Source organism: Peromyscus eremicus, chromosome 10, assembly GCF_949786415.1.
Source record: "Peromyscus eremicus chromosome 10, PerEre_H2_v1, whole genome shotgun sequence".
Lineage (NCBI taxonomy): Eukaryota > Metazoa > Chordata > Mammalia > Rodentia > Cricetidae > Peromyscus > Peromyscus eremicus.
In genome coordinates, this window is record NC_081426.1 from 93,101,251 (window position 1) to 93,116,493 (window position 15,243).

Genomic DNA, 15,243 nt, shown 5'->3' on the forward strand with positions numbered 1-15,243 from the left:
CAGGTTCATGGCCACTTCACAGTGTCAGGTATAGGCTTCATTTCAGGTTGTGGAACTTAAGCCCAAATTTAAAAATTGATTGGTTGTTCCCATAACATTTGTGCCACTATTGTGCCAAAATGTTCTGCAGGCATGTTACTGCTGGAGGTCACAGAGCTCATGACTAGGGGATACTGTTGATTACTATTCTCCTGTGGGAGCATCAAAGAACCTCCCAGCACCATGAATGCTAGGAGTAGTGGTGAAGCCTCCAATGTGTACCTGCTTCATTTCTTGTGTTAATGACATAAATAAGTGGGGTCTTCAGCAATAGGTTCCTACTATCAGGTTATGGATAGCAACCAATAGCCTTGGCAATAGTCTGTGATGTTTGGGAGATCTATAGGAACTCCTTTGGCCAGTGACTGAACATGATGTAATCCATTCCTGGCACTTGAGATTTACTTGGTGACATAAGATGTCTTTCTAGAGCATTGTCTTGTCTATTATATGGTGACTTCATTATTATTCCTTTCATATATACATATTTATAGAGTGCTTCTACAATAGTAAGTTTCCATATAGCCTTTGTGTAATTGCCCTTCCTTTTATTCCCTCATATACCTTGCCCTCACATACCCTCCCATTGAATCCTAGTCTAGTTTTCCATTTATCTCTTTATAATATTGTACTCTTATTTCTTCTTCCTTGGATCCTCTTGTCCTCCCTGGTCCCTTACTAGCTGCCTAACCTCTATGTATTCAGACTGAAGTACACATGCCTAGAGCTTAAAAGCCAACATCCACATGTAAGATAAACCATGCAGTATTTGTCTTTTGGGTTCTTGGTTAGCTCACTCAGAATAAGTGATTCTAGATGCATTCAACAGCTGAATAATGTTCCATTGTTTAAATGTACCACATTTTCAGTATCCATTCATCAGTTGATGGACATCTGACTTCTTTATTTTTCCATTACAGCTTATGTACCCCTGCAGAATTTTTCAAACAATATAAAAATTACAATATTGTTACATTCTATTTTTAAGCAAATGATTACAATGAATACAAGTAAAAAAACATGTTTGCCATTTCCCTTACAAGAGTAAACATTTTACATATTACAGGTAAAACACAAATTATCCCCAGCACCCAATACAGTTAAACATTTATATTTTAGACTTATAGATCTGGAGACTTTCAGTCACAATCATTTACATAGGCAATCATTTTTATAATTGCCAGAAAAATGGATTACTGATTTCACTTTTCATATTTTAGAGTCCTGTCCAAATATCTTAACTAACCATCTAATTCTTTGTTCTCTAGTTACATGAAGTCAATTGTTTAAAGCTATGATGCACACTGAAACCTATGAACACATTTCCCAACATCAAAAAGAACTTGAGCTAATTTCTGGGACTTGATTGTTTTCCTTAATAATTAATCTAAACCACAGTCTAAACAGCTTCTCAAGAGAAAGTCATAAGTCCTAATGCATAACACTTCCTTGGTCCTATTTTCCACTCTCTGCAGCCCCTGCTTTCTCAGAGGTGGGGGCAACATGATATCCTAACTTTACCTATATTAATTTCCCCACCAAACTAACCTCTATCACAATCCCTTACTATATTTCTTAAAAGTCCTTAATCATCAAAATCCTATTAAAACTATCACTACTATTATAAAATCATTACTTCAATTAAACAGTACAGGCTAAGAGGAAATCAACTTCATAATAATCCACAGATAAAAAATGTCTAGTAAACCATGATATTTTTATGAGATAATCACACTACATTAAAGGCAGTGGGAATCCCCCACACCCATTCATACCATGCCAGATACCAGAGAAAAGTGGCATTGGCAAACATGTAATGGCACAGCACTAGCAAGAGACATTTAAAACTCAAGTTCTCCGGTCTTGCCTATCCAGGATTCACCCACCATTGCCTTGCACTCTGGTGACTGAACTCCTGAAATCCAAATGCTACCTGCTGCTCCACTGACATGGCCACTGACAGGTAAAGTTTTAATTTCTTTTAATGTCAGTCTAATTCAAAGAAAGTGGAAGGGTGATTTTAAAACATCTCTTTTTCTCAAGCGATAATAGCTGCACATAGGTAATTGATAAGAAGATAATCATTATACAAGCTAAGGCCACGTGATTCTTCCAGAAGCCCCATGATGAGAGATTGATGCCCTGGATTGTCAAGAATTCTTCACCGGTACATCTGTAATTCAACACACATAAAAATAATGTCAAAGTTTATTCAGTACATTCACTGTTCCTCCCTTTTAAGAACTCATAGATTCAACACATCATTAAAAATTTCATCTTTATATTTAATTGGTAGTAGTAAGGTTGTACTTACAACTTTGTTGTATATTATGTCAATATAAACTACTTGAATCAGGTCCCTTAGTTAATTTCAAAAACCATCCAAAGAGGCATAGCTATCACATCTATTTAAAAGCATAAAGGAAGTAGGCTCAGTAAACTAGGCCCAGTTTAGAGAGTCACACTAAGATCCAACTTTGTAGTCTTCACTGTGTCATTCATTTCTAAATCTACAATGCTGCCCTCTCCTCAAAGGGCAAAGGCGTGGATAAAGGACTTCTTTCTCCTGAAGTGAAAAACCTCAGCTTCCTAATGACACACAGACACTCTAAGAGATCAAAGCTTTGTGCAATTCTGCTGACTCAGTAGACATTCATGCAATAAACACAGCATCAAATTCTAGACCGAGGACCAGAGAGACTAAGGGTTCCTGACAGGAGTCAGTCAATTCCTGTCAGCTCCTGTTCCAAGACAACAATGGCAATCACAGATGCTCATCTATGAAACATCCCCAGCAGCCCATGGCTACAGACAGAGCCTGGGTAGCAGCTGGAGCACAGCAGGGGCCCTGACAGGTTAGAAAAGCAGCTGCTGCTAAAAGTTCTGAATATACAATTACTACCTGTGTGCTTCCATCCCTGTGTGTCTCCATCCCTGTGTCTCCATCTCTGTTTGTCTCCATCCCTGTGTGCTTCCATCCCTGTGTGTCTCCATCCCTGTGTGTCTCCATCCCTGTGTGTCTCCATCCCTGTGTGTGTCTCCATCTCTGTGTGTCTCCATCTCTGTGTGTCTCCATTCCTGTGTGTCTCCATCTCTGTGTGTCTCCATCTCTGTGTGTCTCCATCCCTGTGTGTCTGTCTCCATCCCTGTGTGTCTCCATCCCTGTGTCTCCATCTCTGTTTGTCTCCATCCCTGTGTGTCTGTCTCCATCCCTGTGTGTCTCCATCCCTGTGTGTCTCCATCCCTGTGTGTCTCCATCCCTGTGTGTCTCCATCCCTGTGTGCTTCCATCCCTGTGTGTCTCCATCCCTGTTTGTCTCCATATCTGTGTGTCTCCATTCCTGTGTGTCTCCATCTCTGTGTGTCTCCATCTCTGTGTGTCTCCATCCCTGTGTGTCTCCATCCCTGTGTGTCTCCATCCCTGTGTCTCCATCTCTGTTTGTCTCCATCCCTGTGTGTCTGTCTCCATCCCTGTGTGTCTCCATCCCTGTGTGTCTCCATCCCTGTGTGTCTCCATCCCTGTGTGTCTCCATATCTGTGTGTCTCCATCTCTGTGTGTCTCCATCTCTGTGTGTCTCCATCCCTGTGTGTCTCCATCCCTGTGTCTCCATCTCTGTTTGTCTCCATCCCTGTGTGTCTCCATCCCTGTGTGTCTCCATCCCTGTGTGTCTCCATCCCTGTGTGTCTCCATCCCTGTGTGTCTCCATCCCTGTGTGTGTCTCCATCTCTGTTTGTCTCCATCTCTGTGTGTCTCCATTCCTGTGTGTCTCCATCTCTGTGTGTCTCCATCTCTGTGTGTCTCCATCCCTGTGTGTCTCCATCCCTGTGTGTCTCCATCTCTGTGTATCTCTTAGGATTTAAAAGTTCCCAAATCTACAGACAGGACAGATTTCTTCTTCCTCTTGTAAAGACAATCCTTTCGTGAACATGAGGTCTGTGGACAGCCCTCTTCTGGTTTCACTTTATACATCTAAGTCCTCCTGACCATTAACCAGTAAGGAATTTGTATTAGAAAGAGACCAGACCAAACCAGGAGAAAGGAGATGTAGGAAATACAATATCCCCCCATACTTGTTTTCTTATCAGTAATTCAAACATAATTTGTGTTACTGTTAGTCATTATTATTTTGAGCATTCATGGGAAATTTAATATATCATCATATTACTCTCCAATTTATATATCAAAATCAAATCAAAGAGAAAAAACATAGAAAGCAAAGGTATTTTCCTGGCATTAGACAAAAATGATATTTCCTTCTCAACACAGTAAAACGTGTGTTTTTCATTGCAGGACAAGTCTTCTGATAGGAGATTTTACCTATATCCTACATACACATGCATACACACACACACACACACACACACACACACACACACACACACACACATACACGTACCATCCTTTGACTTTCTAAATTCTTCCAGAGTGTGAGGCAGAGGAAAGACTCTGAAATCTGTCAGGCAAAGGCAAAGCTTACTCATTTTAGCCTTGTTGCCCTGACATTCTCAGGCTCTGCTCACAGGTACCATGATCTATACATGTAGAAACTTATGTCCTTCCCAGACTATCAGAGCAGACTATGTCAAACTCAAATGTTCTGAAACAAGGAACTCAAGTCCACAATCAAGACACCAAAACCATTTTTAAAGCATTATCTACACCAAGGAGCAGTAGGATCAAAACACATCCACATGTGCACTGGGTACAATGATTCTCTCTGGGTAACTGGCAGAGGACAGTGTTAATCCTGAAAGGATGAGTTTCCCCTCCAAGTTCAGGAGCATTCTGTGTCCCCATTGTGACACTGAACTCAAGCTTACATTATATAGTTCTGACATTTACTGATTTCTGCTGTGTTATGTTCTGGACAGAAGTTTTGTCCCAGGAATTCATTGTGCTGCAAAGCCTGTAACAAAAACAGGAATAGGGAGAGGGAAATAGTTTAATTTATATAAGTTTCCAAAAATTAAACACAGCTATAACTTCAAGTTCAATCTTGACTGCAATTTCAAAAAAAAAAAAATGTTGTTGTTGTTTGCAAGACAGGGTCTCTCTGTGTAGTTTTGGTGCCTGTCCTGGATCTCTCTCTGCAGACCAGGCTCACTTCAAACCCACAGAGATCTGCCTGGCTCTGCCTCCCGAGTGCTGGGATTAAAGGTGTGTACCACCACCACCTGCCTATTTCCAAAAATACTTTAAACAAACAAAACCCTATCAAGTTCATTCTGCCCAGCAAAGCAGTATCCCTCCCTCACACTCAGGAGGTTTAGGATTGAAATGATGGTTCTTCCCAACTACTAAGAGGTGGACTCTCTAACCAGATTACCTCAGGCACCTCCTTCTCGGCCCAGCCCATAACCATGTAAACACTGTAATTAAAACAATACTATTGATTTATAGTAACAATATTTCTTGCTTCTTTTCATCAAAACCAGTTGTGATTATGAGAGTAAGAAAGTCTGTTAAGACACACTTTAACTGCAGTAAAAGCTTGGCAAGCCAATATGACTATGATATCACATGATTTCCATTTCTTTTAATTTCTTGATATAAACTATTTATCTTAGTCCCTGATCTTTTCATTATTTCCTTTTTGGGTATAATCACAACTGTTTGCTTTTCATCATATCATCTATCTTTCCTCTTTACTCTGGGATTTTTCTCACTCTTGATTTCCCTTAAACAACATGTGACTGGGGCCCATTTCACACTGTATCTTTTTGTTTTTAATCATATTTTTTTGTTTTTATTTTTAAGCTTGTGAACATACATAACTTTCAGGTAATAGTCTTAATTTAATGTCCTTGATTTTTCTTTTTTTTTCCTTTTTTTATTATTAAGAGATTTCTATTATTAAGAGATTTTCATTTTACATGCCTACCTCAGATTCCCCTCTCCTCCCTCCTCTCACCCCTGCCGTCCGCTATAACCCACCCCCCCGTTCCCACCTCCTCCAAGGCAAGTTCTCCCATTGGGGAGTCAGCAGGGTCTGGCACATTCAGCTGAGTCAGGTCCAGGCCCCTCCCCCTGCACCAAGGTGTCCAAGGGAGGTAAAACAACAGGCATGCTAAGGGAAGCCAAACAGACCATCTTGCAGGGAACCTCCTTAAACTCTGAAAGTAAACAACTCAAAACAGCTTCAGGAAGTCCCTGAAACTGAGCAGACTGACCAGGCCTCTCCTGTCCCAAGCCTACCTAAGTAGTAAGGATGGCTGAGAGACTCTGTTAAATATGACAAGCTGTGGGAGAGGCTCTGGTCAGCTGAGCTGCCTGGCAGAACTAGTCTCCAGTATGTTAGCAAGCTGTGCAGTGTGCTCCAGGTTTCCAGTTTCTGAGAGCTGTCACTCATGCTAGGGGTGGGCTTTTGGTGATGCAGCTGTGTGTGAGTCATTAGTGCTCTTGTAAGTAATCCTAATGAAACTCACTGGTTCACCAAGTTGGACTTTGATAGTATCTACAAAAAAAAAAAAAAAAAAAAAAAAAAAAAAAAAAAAAAAGAGAGAGACATGAAGTTGGGAGGGAGTGGAAGGTGAGAGAGATTTGGAAGGAGTTGCCTTCAAGGAATGGGGATCATTATGATAAAAATACATGGTGTGTGTGTGTGTGTGTGTGTGTGTGTGTGTGTGTGTGTGTGTGTGCTTAAAAAAATGTGACTGGGGAAAACCCCAGATGACTCACTGACCTTTGGCTAGAATTAACAGGAAAGTTCTCATCTTTTGCTCCTGGAAGGAAAATCCTGGGGAGCAGCTGGTTAGAAATTACAGGTGGGGGAAGTACTTGGTTGAGATTCATTTCAGTTGCTACAGTTGGAGACCCCAAGGACAGTGACAGACAGGACAACTTACTGTATATCCATAATGAGGAATGTTGAAGTACTGAATCCATCCAGGGTCTTGCATGAAGTCAGTGTATTGTAGTGATAGACCTGAGATATACTACAAAGAACAGAACCATGAATTCAATCCAGTCTATTGACTAAGAATTCTAGGCAAGATGCTCCCTCTTCAAGACTCCTTCATCCTTCTGACCATTTCTGCTCAGACCAGCTCTTTAAAACATTCTTTCAGTTAACTCTAAACAGAATTCTTCACTCTTTGCAAAGCCAAGGCTCTTCATGGTTTTTAAAATAAGGACTTGCCCTCCAGCTCTGCAGAAGTCAAATCCTATAGATATTGTTTCATCTTTAAAATGGCCTGCAAGCTATAAATATTCTTTAAACTTTAAATACCCTCATCCCATATTTAAAATTCTTTTTAGATTCCTTGTAATATCTAATTTATATAGATATTATGAATGATGAACAAGGATGAACAAGAGACAGCTCTGAAGTTCACCTAAAACTTGCCCTATCTAGTCTAATGTACAGTAGGATATGCAAAACAACAACTGTGTGTGTGCATTCAGACTGCACCTGAACAAATGCTCTATAGAAAATGCAACAATGGGCTTCATAACTAGTTTTAAAGTCCCACATAGAAACTTTATACAATAACCAGTTGTCTTAGTTCCTCTCCTGTGGCTGTGATAAAACACCATGACAAACATAGAAAAGTCAGGAGCTTTTCTAAGTACAAATTACAAATATAATGGGAAAAAATGAGGGTAATAGTCTCATTCACAAAATCCTCAGAAAAAGGGAATGAGTGGATGGGTGGGGAATCTTGGAATAAATCTAAACAAATGAAATACTTGTACAATAAAAAGTTTAAGACACTGAAAAAATTGAGAAAAATACAAGATAGACAGACCTCTCATGTTTATAGATTCATAGGATAAAAATTATAATATCCATCCTACCAAAAGCAATCAATAGAGTCAATGTAATCCCCATCATAATTTCAATGCAATTCACAGAAACTGAAAAAAATAATATAAAGTTATACATGGAAATAAAAAAGACCAAGGTTAGGGGGACAATCTTGAACAATAACAATAAAACTGACAGAGGTATCACCACCCACTGGTGAAATAATCCATCCCTGTATTGTGTGAGGAATAATTCATCTTCTCTATTGATAAGAGGCATTCTGTGGGCCTGTCTGCACATCTGGGAACAAGAGCAACAGACTGTGGCAAATTTTACCACCCCATGTGTCCCTCTCTCATAAAGAGGACAACATGCCATTTGCTCTGGTAGAACCAGGGTCCCAATCAAAGGAAAAGGATACTTGATCCTGGGGATGTCCTGCCACACAATTATAGCAATCACTCCTTGGGCACATGCGCTGTGCAGTTAATACAGTTCACCAGAGTATTCAATTCTCTATATCAGTTTTATAAGCACATTATCAAAAGTAAAAACAAAGTGAACTCCACCAACATATCTTTTAGGTAATGAGGTATTGTTAGGTTACTTTTGAGAATTAATTTTAAAGACTGCCTGGATGAACCAAAGGAGACAATTTGGGACACATGTACTTGCCCATCAGAGAAAGTGTTCTGTTTATTTGTTTTGTTTTTTTTAGGAAAGGGTAAAATTAGACGCACATGAAAATGATTTGTTAGAAAGGCTCATGTTAAAAAATAATAAACAAGACTTTTAAATACAAATTTTAAAGGTTTTCCTTGTGTTGAGATTGTGTATTTCCCTGGGCAATGATGTCAGCAGCCTTGTACTTCAGTGTAAAGTGTCCCACCTCTTCAAACTTCTCTACTGTGCACCCACATTCTCCCCCTTAAATATATAATCACTCATGAGAAGGGAAAATGGGAAGGGTCACACAGGCTCTGTCCACCTTATTTATATGTACACATTCAATCCTTTTTAACCCTCCACCCAATGCACTGGAGTCACTGTAAACCGCATTTCACTTTTTTAAATCTTCTATAACAATGCTCAGGCAGTTCTGGGCTCTGGAAGGTAACTAGTTTCCTTTCTATACTCTGGGTTAGAAGGACAGGAATCAACAAGGGGAGAACTCCTTGACATGGATCCTAGGCCTTGTTCTTTCCTCTGTGCTGTGGGGTCCCTGTTCTGGGATGGCAGCAGAGCCCATCTCCTACCGATCGACTGGTCCACAGTACCATGTTTGTCTACTGCCCCAAGCCCTGGGAGTCCAGCAACCCAGCAATGAGGGAGGTGAAAACACCATCACCGTACCCCAAAAGGAATGCCCAGGAATGTTACAGGTTTTTAGGCCTTTACAAAAAGGAAGTCTGTAGTCTACAACCCAGGTCAGCAGGCTTGCACAGTGCTGTGAGTCCAATCCTTAATATGATAGGGCAGAACACTCCATCAATTTTTCTTTGTCTCCTGTATGTAGTGACTTACAACTTTATTGGGTGCTTTAACTATGGGCAGTGAGCTAGAAATGCTGAAATATGTGGGAGAGGATTCCAGGAGACATGGGGTGAAGATACAACTATGCTCAAGGACACTGACCATCCTACCTGGATGTTTTCTGCTTTTCTTTCTCTTGAGGTGAAAGCAATACAAGGTGAACACTGGACAGACTACAACAATGGCAGTGACCGACCATTCATGTTCTGATTGTATTCATGGCCTGCTCTACAAGATGGAAATCATTTCTGATGCTGTGGCTTGTGGGGTCACAGGGCCCAGAGAAGAATTTACTGTTGTTCTTCTGAATGGATGTGGTATTAAACTTTCTTCTAATGAGTTGTGACACCCATAGATTAGGACATCTCAGACCTTCAACAGAGAAGCTTCCTTTTGCAGGAGACGGTGATTAACACAGACCCACCACAGGTCAACATACAGAGAAGAGAGACTACAGAGGATCCAGCCCTGAATGGGACATCTGTGTATCACACCCCTCCTCCCAAGGATCAAGGATCAGGATGTAAGAGGGTAGAGGGATTGTAAGAGCCAGAGGCTGTGGACAACTACAACAAAACAGGGTTCTCCTGTCACTATTGGGCAGTGACACATAGGAATGCAGTGCAGTGTGACAACATGGGAACACCTGTACAAGATCAAGACAGAGAAGATCCCTGCATGGAGGGGAGAGGCGGATATGACCTCTGACACCCACCTGAGGAGCTACTGGCAGTTGATGGCTGCTGGGAGGTGGAGCCAATTTTCTTTAAGGATATGGCCCCTGAGAGCCTTCCCATGCTGCAGTAGATGACCCTAAACACCGGCACATATGAGCAGTGCTAGGTAGACCCAGGGGTTTACAGAAAGCAGAACAAAGCATAAGACAGGGAGGGGAGAATGGAGAGAGTGACAGGAAATGCAGCTGTCACTTTCCTGTTGCTGTGACACAACACCATGATCAGGAAACTTGTAGAAGAGAGAGTTCCTTTGGCCTAAGTTTTCCAGAGTGAGAAGAGGCCATCTTGGCAGGCAGGCATGGCAGCAGGCAGCGGGCTAGGAAGTGGGAGAGGAAGCTGAATGTTCAAATCTTCATTGACAGTGCAAAGCAGGAGGGAACAGGAAGGGGACAGGACTATAAACACCCAAGCCCCTCCCCTCACCCAGGGACAGACTTTCCCCATCAAATCTCTACCTCCCAATGGTTCCAGAACTTCTCCAACAGCACCACCAACTGTGAACCAAGTCTCCAAGTCCCTGAGCCTTAAGGGACATTTCTCATTCAAAAGTCCACAGGGAAGGATTTTGGAGGGAGAAAATGGCATGGACTTTATCAAAACACCTTATGTATGTTTAAGAATCTCTCAAACAAAAATTAATTAGTAACAGATTTATTGAAGATTTATATTACTGGATGGCTATACATATATGGCCATATATATAGGAAATAAAAACAAAACTTAGCTCGTTCTTACTGACATGCATCTGTCATTGCCAAGCTACAGTATGCTCTTGTACCAGCAGAAAGGATATGAATACTAACACACTAAATCAATTGTTCTATTTACTTGATATGCTTTTGGGGGGAAATGTGGGTCTGGCTCCATTTATCAGTTGATTTATTTACAATAATGTATATTTTATGGGTATGAAAGACTAAGATGGGGTAATCAATTACAGAAAGAGAAGCAGAAGTATGCTAATTCAGGAGACTGATTAGTACTTAGGAGTCTAGAATCTTCCACTATTTTTAATACTTTTCAGAATACAAGTAAGCCCTGAGATACACTCCTCCTGTTGAGCACTTACATTGACCATTGTTGTAGAATATTATTTTAAGGTGTGTTATACTTGTTTATGCTGTGGAACAAAGATGTGTTTTATTCTTTTAAGTTACATTTGTTTAACTGTGAAGCTGTAATACTTTGCCTGTCTAAAACACATGATTGGTCTAATTAAGAGCTGAACAGCAGGAGAAAGGAGAGGTGGGGCTGGCAGGCAGAGAGAATAAATGGGAGGAGAAATCTGAGAGGATGGAGGAGCAAGAAAAGGAGAAGAGGAGGACTCTAGAGGCCATGTATCCAGCCAGTCACAGAGTAAGAGTAAATGTAAGATACACAGAAGAAAAGAAAAAAGCCCAGAGGCAAAAGAAAAAGTAGGTGAGATCATTACATTAAGAAAAGCTGGCTAGAAAGAAGCCAAACTAAGGCCGGGAATTTATAAGTAATAATAAGATTCAGTGTGATTTATTTGGGAGCTGCATGGTGGGCCACCAACAGAGCAAAGAGTAAGAGTAAAAAAACAACCAACTGCAGATCATGACCCTTCCTTTCCCATTAGAGATGACCGAATAAACCAAATCACCTTGCTGTGGTTAAAACAGCAGGCAAGTCTCTCACACCAGCATGAAAGGAAGGCTGCAATCTGTCTTGTTGTGGGGGGAATCACCCAATCATACCACTTTCTTGAAGTTCCAAGTTATTATAGTTTGTAATATTACTCTAAGAAATGTCTGGTAAGAGCTCACTGGAAAGGGCATGTTAACCACATCATAGAACTGACATCAGAGCAGTAGCCACAAAGCCTAGGTGGAAAGGTGGCTCCTTCTCTCCTACAGACCATAATAAGCTTTATCATAAGGCCTCATGTCCCAAGTACTGATGTGTCAAGCATGTACATGTTCAAGAAGGAACACAAGGAAAATTATCCTTTCAGAAAAACACAATTCACACTCACCAGCATGCATACAAAGTAGATGGTCATAAGCAGTGTTGGTACAGCCACTGCTCTCTCCCCTGCCCCTATAGACAGTGACAGGGAACTGGCAGAATAAGCCAACATCATGATGGTAAATGACATAGCAAAGAAATCCTTCACATCTGTGTTTACTCCTTAGAAAGAAAAAAGTGGGGTCAGTTCATCTACATAAATCAAGAGAATTTTACATATTTAAAGCAATACTTTAATAACCAATAAAACTAGTAACAGCTTCACAGTCACCCAGTTTCCCTGGGTTTCCAACTGCTATCTGATCATATGGATGCTGGGGAAAAACTTGAGGGACTTTAGAGAAGCAGCAAGTACTCTTAACAAATGAGCCTCACTCCAACCCCATCATGTGGCTTTATTTTTATATTTCCCACAAAATACCTTTCCATATAATACCTGTTCTCCTCTATATATAATTATGGACAATTTATGAGATCCTGACATGGAGAGCCACAGACAACACAACTAATAAAAATGTTACCAAATTCTCTCACAGGAGAATCAGCAATAGAACACGTTCACATCCACATTACCCTGTGTTTATTATAATTGCACTAGTAATGAAACTGGTATCAGGACTATGCTGGTTAGTTTTTGTCAATTTAACACAAGCTAGGGTCATATGGGAAGAGGCAAGCTCAACTAAGAAGTTGTTTGTATTAGACTGGTCTGTTGTCAGGCCAGTGGGGGCATTTTCCTGAAGAACGATTTACGGCTTAGACAAATGTGGATAATGCCATCCCTACGCAAGTGATCCTGGATTTTATAAGAAAGCAGTCTGAACAAATCATAGGGAACAAGCCAGTAAGCATGACTCCTCCATGGCCCCTACTTCATTTCCTGCCTCCATGTTCCTGCCCTGAGTTCCTGACCTGACTTCCCTTCTTGAAGTACATTGAACTGTAAGATGAAATAAACCCTTTCCTCTTGAGTTGGTTATTTTCATCACGGGACAAAAACCTCAGGCAAGGATTAAACAACCTTGCAGTGGTTTTAATATCTAGAGGACAGGAGGGTGCCTCCAACTTTAGTTTTCCCTAGGAAATCACCTTGTAACTGCTATGCAGGAAGGCAATGGGTTCCATAAGCTGATTTGTAATCTTTCTCAACCTAATGCTATGAGTCATACAGAGTATTGTGTTTTTATAATATTACAAGGACACAGTTAGAGTCTGGGAGCTGAGTTCCATGCCTAATTATTTAAAAAGTTATTGTTATGATTATCATGGTGTGTATAATGCATGTATGATTATGGGTCTGCATGTATCATAATGTCCATGTACCATAGTGTGTATATATCATAATGTACATGTACTATGGTGTACATGTGCCATGGTGTACATGTGCCATGGTGTACATGTGCCATGGTGTGCATGTATCATGGTGTACATGTGGATTTGAAGGACAAATTTCTCCAGTGATTCTCTCTTCCATTGTGGATTCTGAGGATCAAATTCAGGTTGTCAGGCTTGCAGGACAAGTACATTTCCCATAACCAATCCATGGTCTAAATGACCGGTTCTGAATGAATTGTCTTATAAAAAAGTCTAAGCTTTATCAATGCTTATCTTTCTCTGTGTGTGTGAGTGTGTATGTGTGTGAGTGTATATGTGTGTATGTGTCTGTGTTTGTGTGTCCACGTGTGTTCATGTCCGTGTATGTGTGAATGTGTGTGTGAGTGTGAGTATGTGTGTGTGTAAAAAGTATGGAAATTCTGAACAATTAGTCTAGGGTGAAGCTTAACCATAATACACAAATGAATCTATGCATATATTTCAAATAATTGTATTATATAATTTCAAGAAACCTCAAATTCAGTATCATCTCTCTTTGTCAGATTAGGTACCACAAGACACTATATGCATTTAAGTTCTTTTGCACACATACATTTGTATAACATATTATCCACATTTTTATATCTTGTTTACATATGGAGTCACTTATACAGAAACACAAAGAAAAATATGTAGCTGGGCTAGAGACATGGCTCACTGATTAGAAGCATGTGCTGTTATTGTAAAAGCCCTGGATTCCATTCCCAGCACCCACATGGTGGCTCACATTCTGAAACTGCAGTTCAAGGGGGTCTGATGTCCTCTTTGGACCTCCCCAGGCACTGCATTCACTTAGTACACACACACACACACACACACACACACACACACACACACACACAGAGACAAAAATGTAAAGAAAAAATAAATCTTTTACAATACCTATGGATAGGCATCTAATAATTGATCTTGCTCCATTGGCACTGTCTCAAATGGGTACATTATGTCTACATTCATTATAATACACAGAATCTCTAGTAAAAACACAGTTTCACAAACAGCTCTTATAGTATTTTGTGAACAAGTCTTGGAGACTTTCCTCACACTGAACACCTGTTTTAGATGGCACACAGTGGAGACGTGCTTTTCTACTCATGCTTTTCTACTTTAGACTTGCCACAGTTGTACAAACCAAAACACACTCCCCTAAGAGTAAAGACACACTCTCTTGCTTTGTCACTTACCTGCTATGCTGAATACTATAACAGTAAATATAGTACTTGTCAAAAACCTCCTGGGTACCAGCTCACCCAGCAATTTCCCAAGAAAATATGGTGACACTCTGTAGTATCCACTGGTATGCTCATGTCTGGAGAGACAAATATAATGTTAAACATCCTTAGATTAGTCCAGAAGACACAGGTGAGATGCTGGCTAAGCTGACTTCTGCTACCACAGGGAGCCTAACAGGACAGTGTCCCCTGTGTTCCAGGCTGACTCCCATACACATCCCCATCTTAGGGACCAGCATCCCTAGGCCAGCATCCTGATGACATTCTCACTAGGATTCTCCCCATCAGAAACTCTCCCTTGTTTTGTCCACTCTGGTCACACAACAGCCCCTCCAGGGAAGCAGCTCCATGTGCCTCTCCTCAGAGTCTCTGCCCCTCTGAAGCTGGTTCCCTGAGGAGCAGCTCATTCCTACCTCACCTCAGACAGTGGTCATGGGGACTTCTCTCCTTCCAGTTCTCATGAAGGTGACACTGTCACTCTGAGGTCACAGTGCAGCTTCAGGACACTACCTCCTTCTCTCCAGCTACTCTCACTTTAGGACAGATATGGTGATATTTTATTTGTACTGAAATGTGATTTTATTTGTATGTT

At 40.8% G+C, this 15,243-nt stretch overlaps 1 protein-coding gene across 1 annotated transcript in view; it reads right to left on the reverse strand.

The window, feature by feature from the left end:
* Nucleotides 1–2,023: 2,023 nt before the first annotated feature.
* Nucleotides 2,024–15,243, reverse strand: part of LOC131920854 (ATP-binding cassette sub-family G member 3-like) — a 51,571-nt gene continuing 38,351 nt past the window's right edge. Inside the window, exons 11-15 of the mRNA XM_059275314.1 lie at nucleotides 14,604–14,728; nucleotides 12,053–12,207; nucleotides 6,885–6,974; nucleotides 4,860–4,945; nucleotides 2,024–2,212 (exon numbers count right to left, since the gene is read on the reverse strand). Coding sequence (XP_059131297.1) covers nucleotides 2,032–2,212; nucleotides 4,860–4,945; nucleotides 6,885–6,974; nucleotides 12,053–12,207; nucleotides 14,604–14,728 — 637 coding nt within the window. The 3' untranslated portion in view covers nucleotides 2,024–2,031. The remainder of the gene's footprint in view (nucleotides 2,213–4,859; nucleotides 4,946–6,884; nucleotides 6,975–12,052; nucleotides 12,208–14,603; nucleotides 14,729–15,243) is intronic.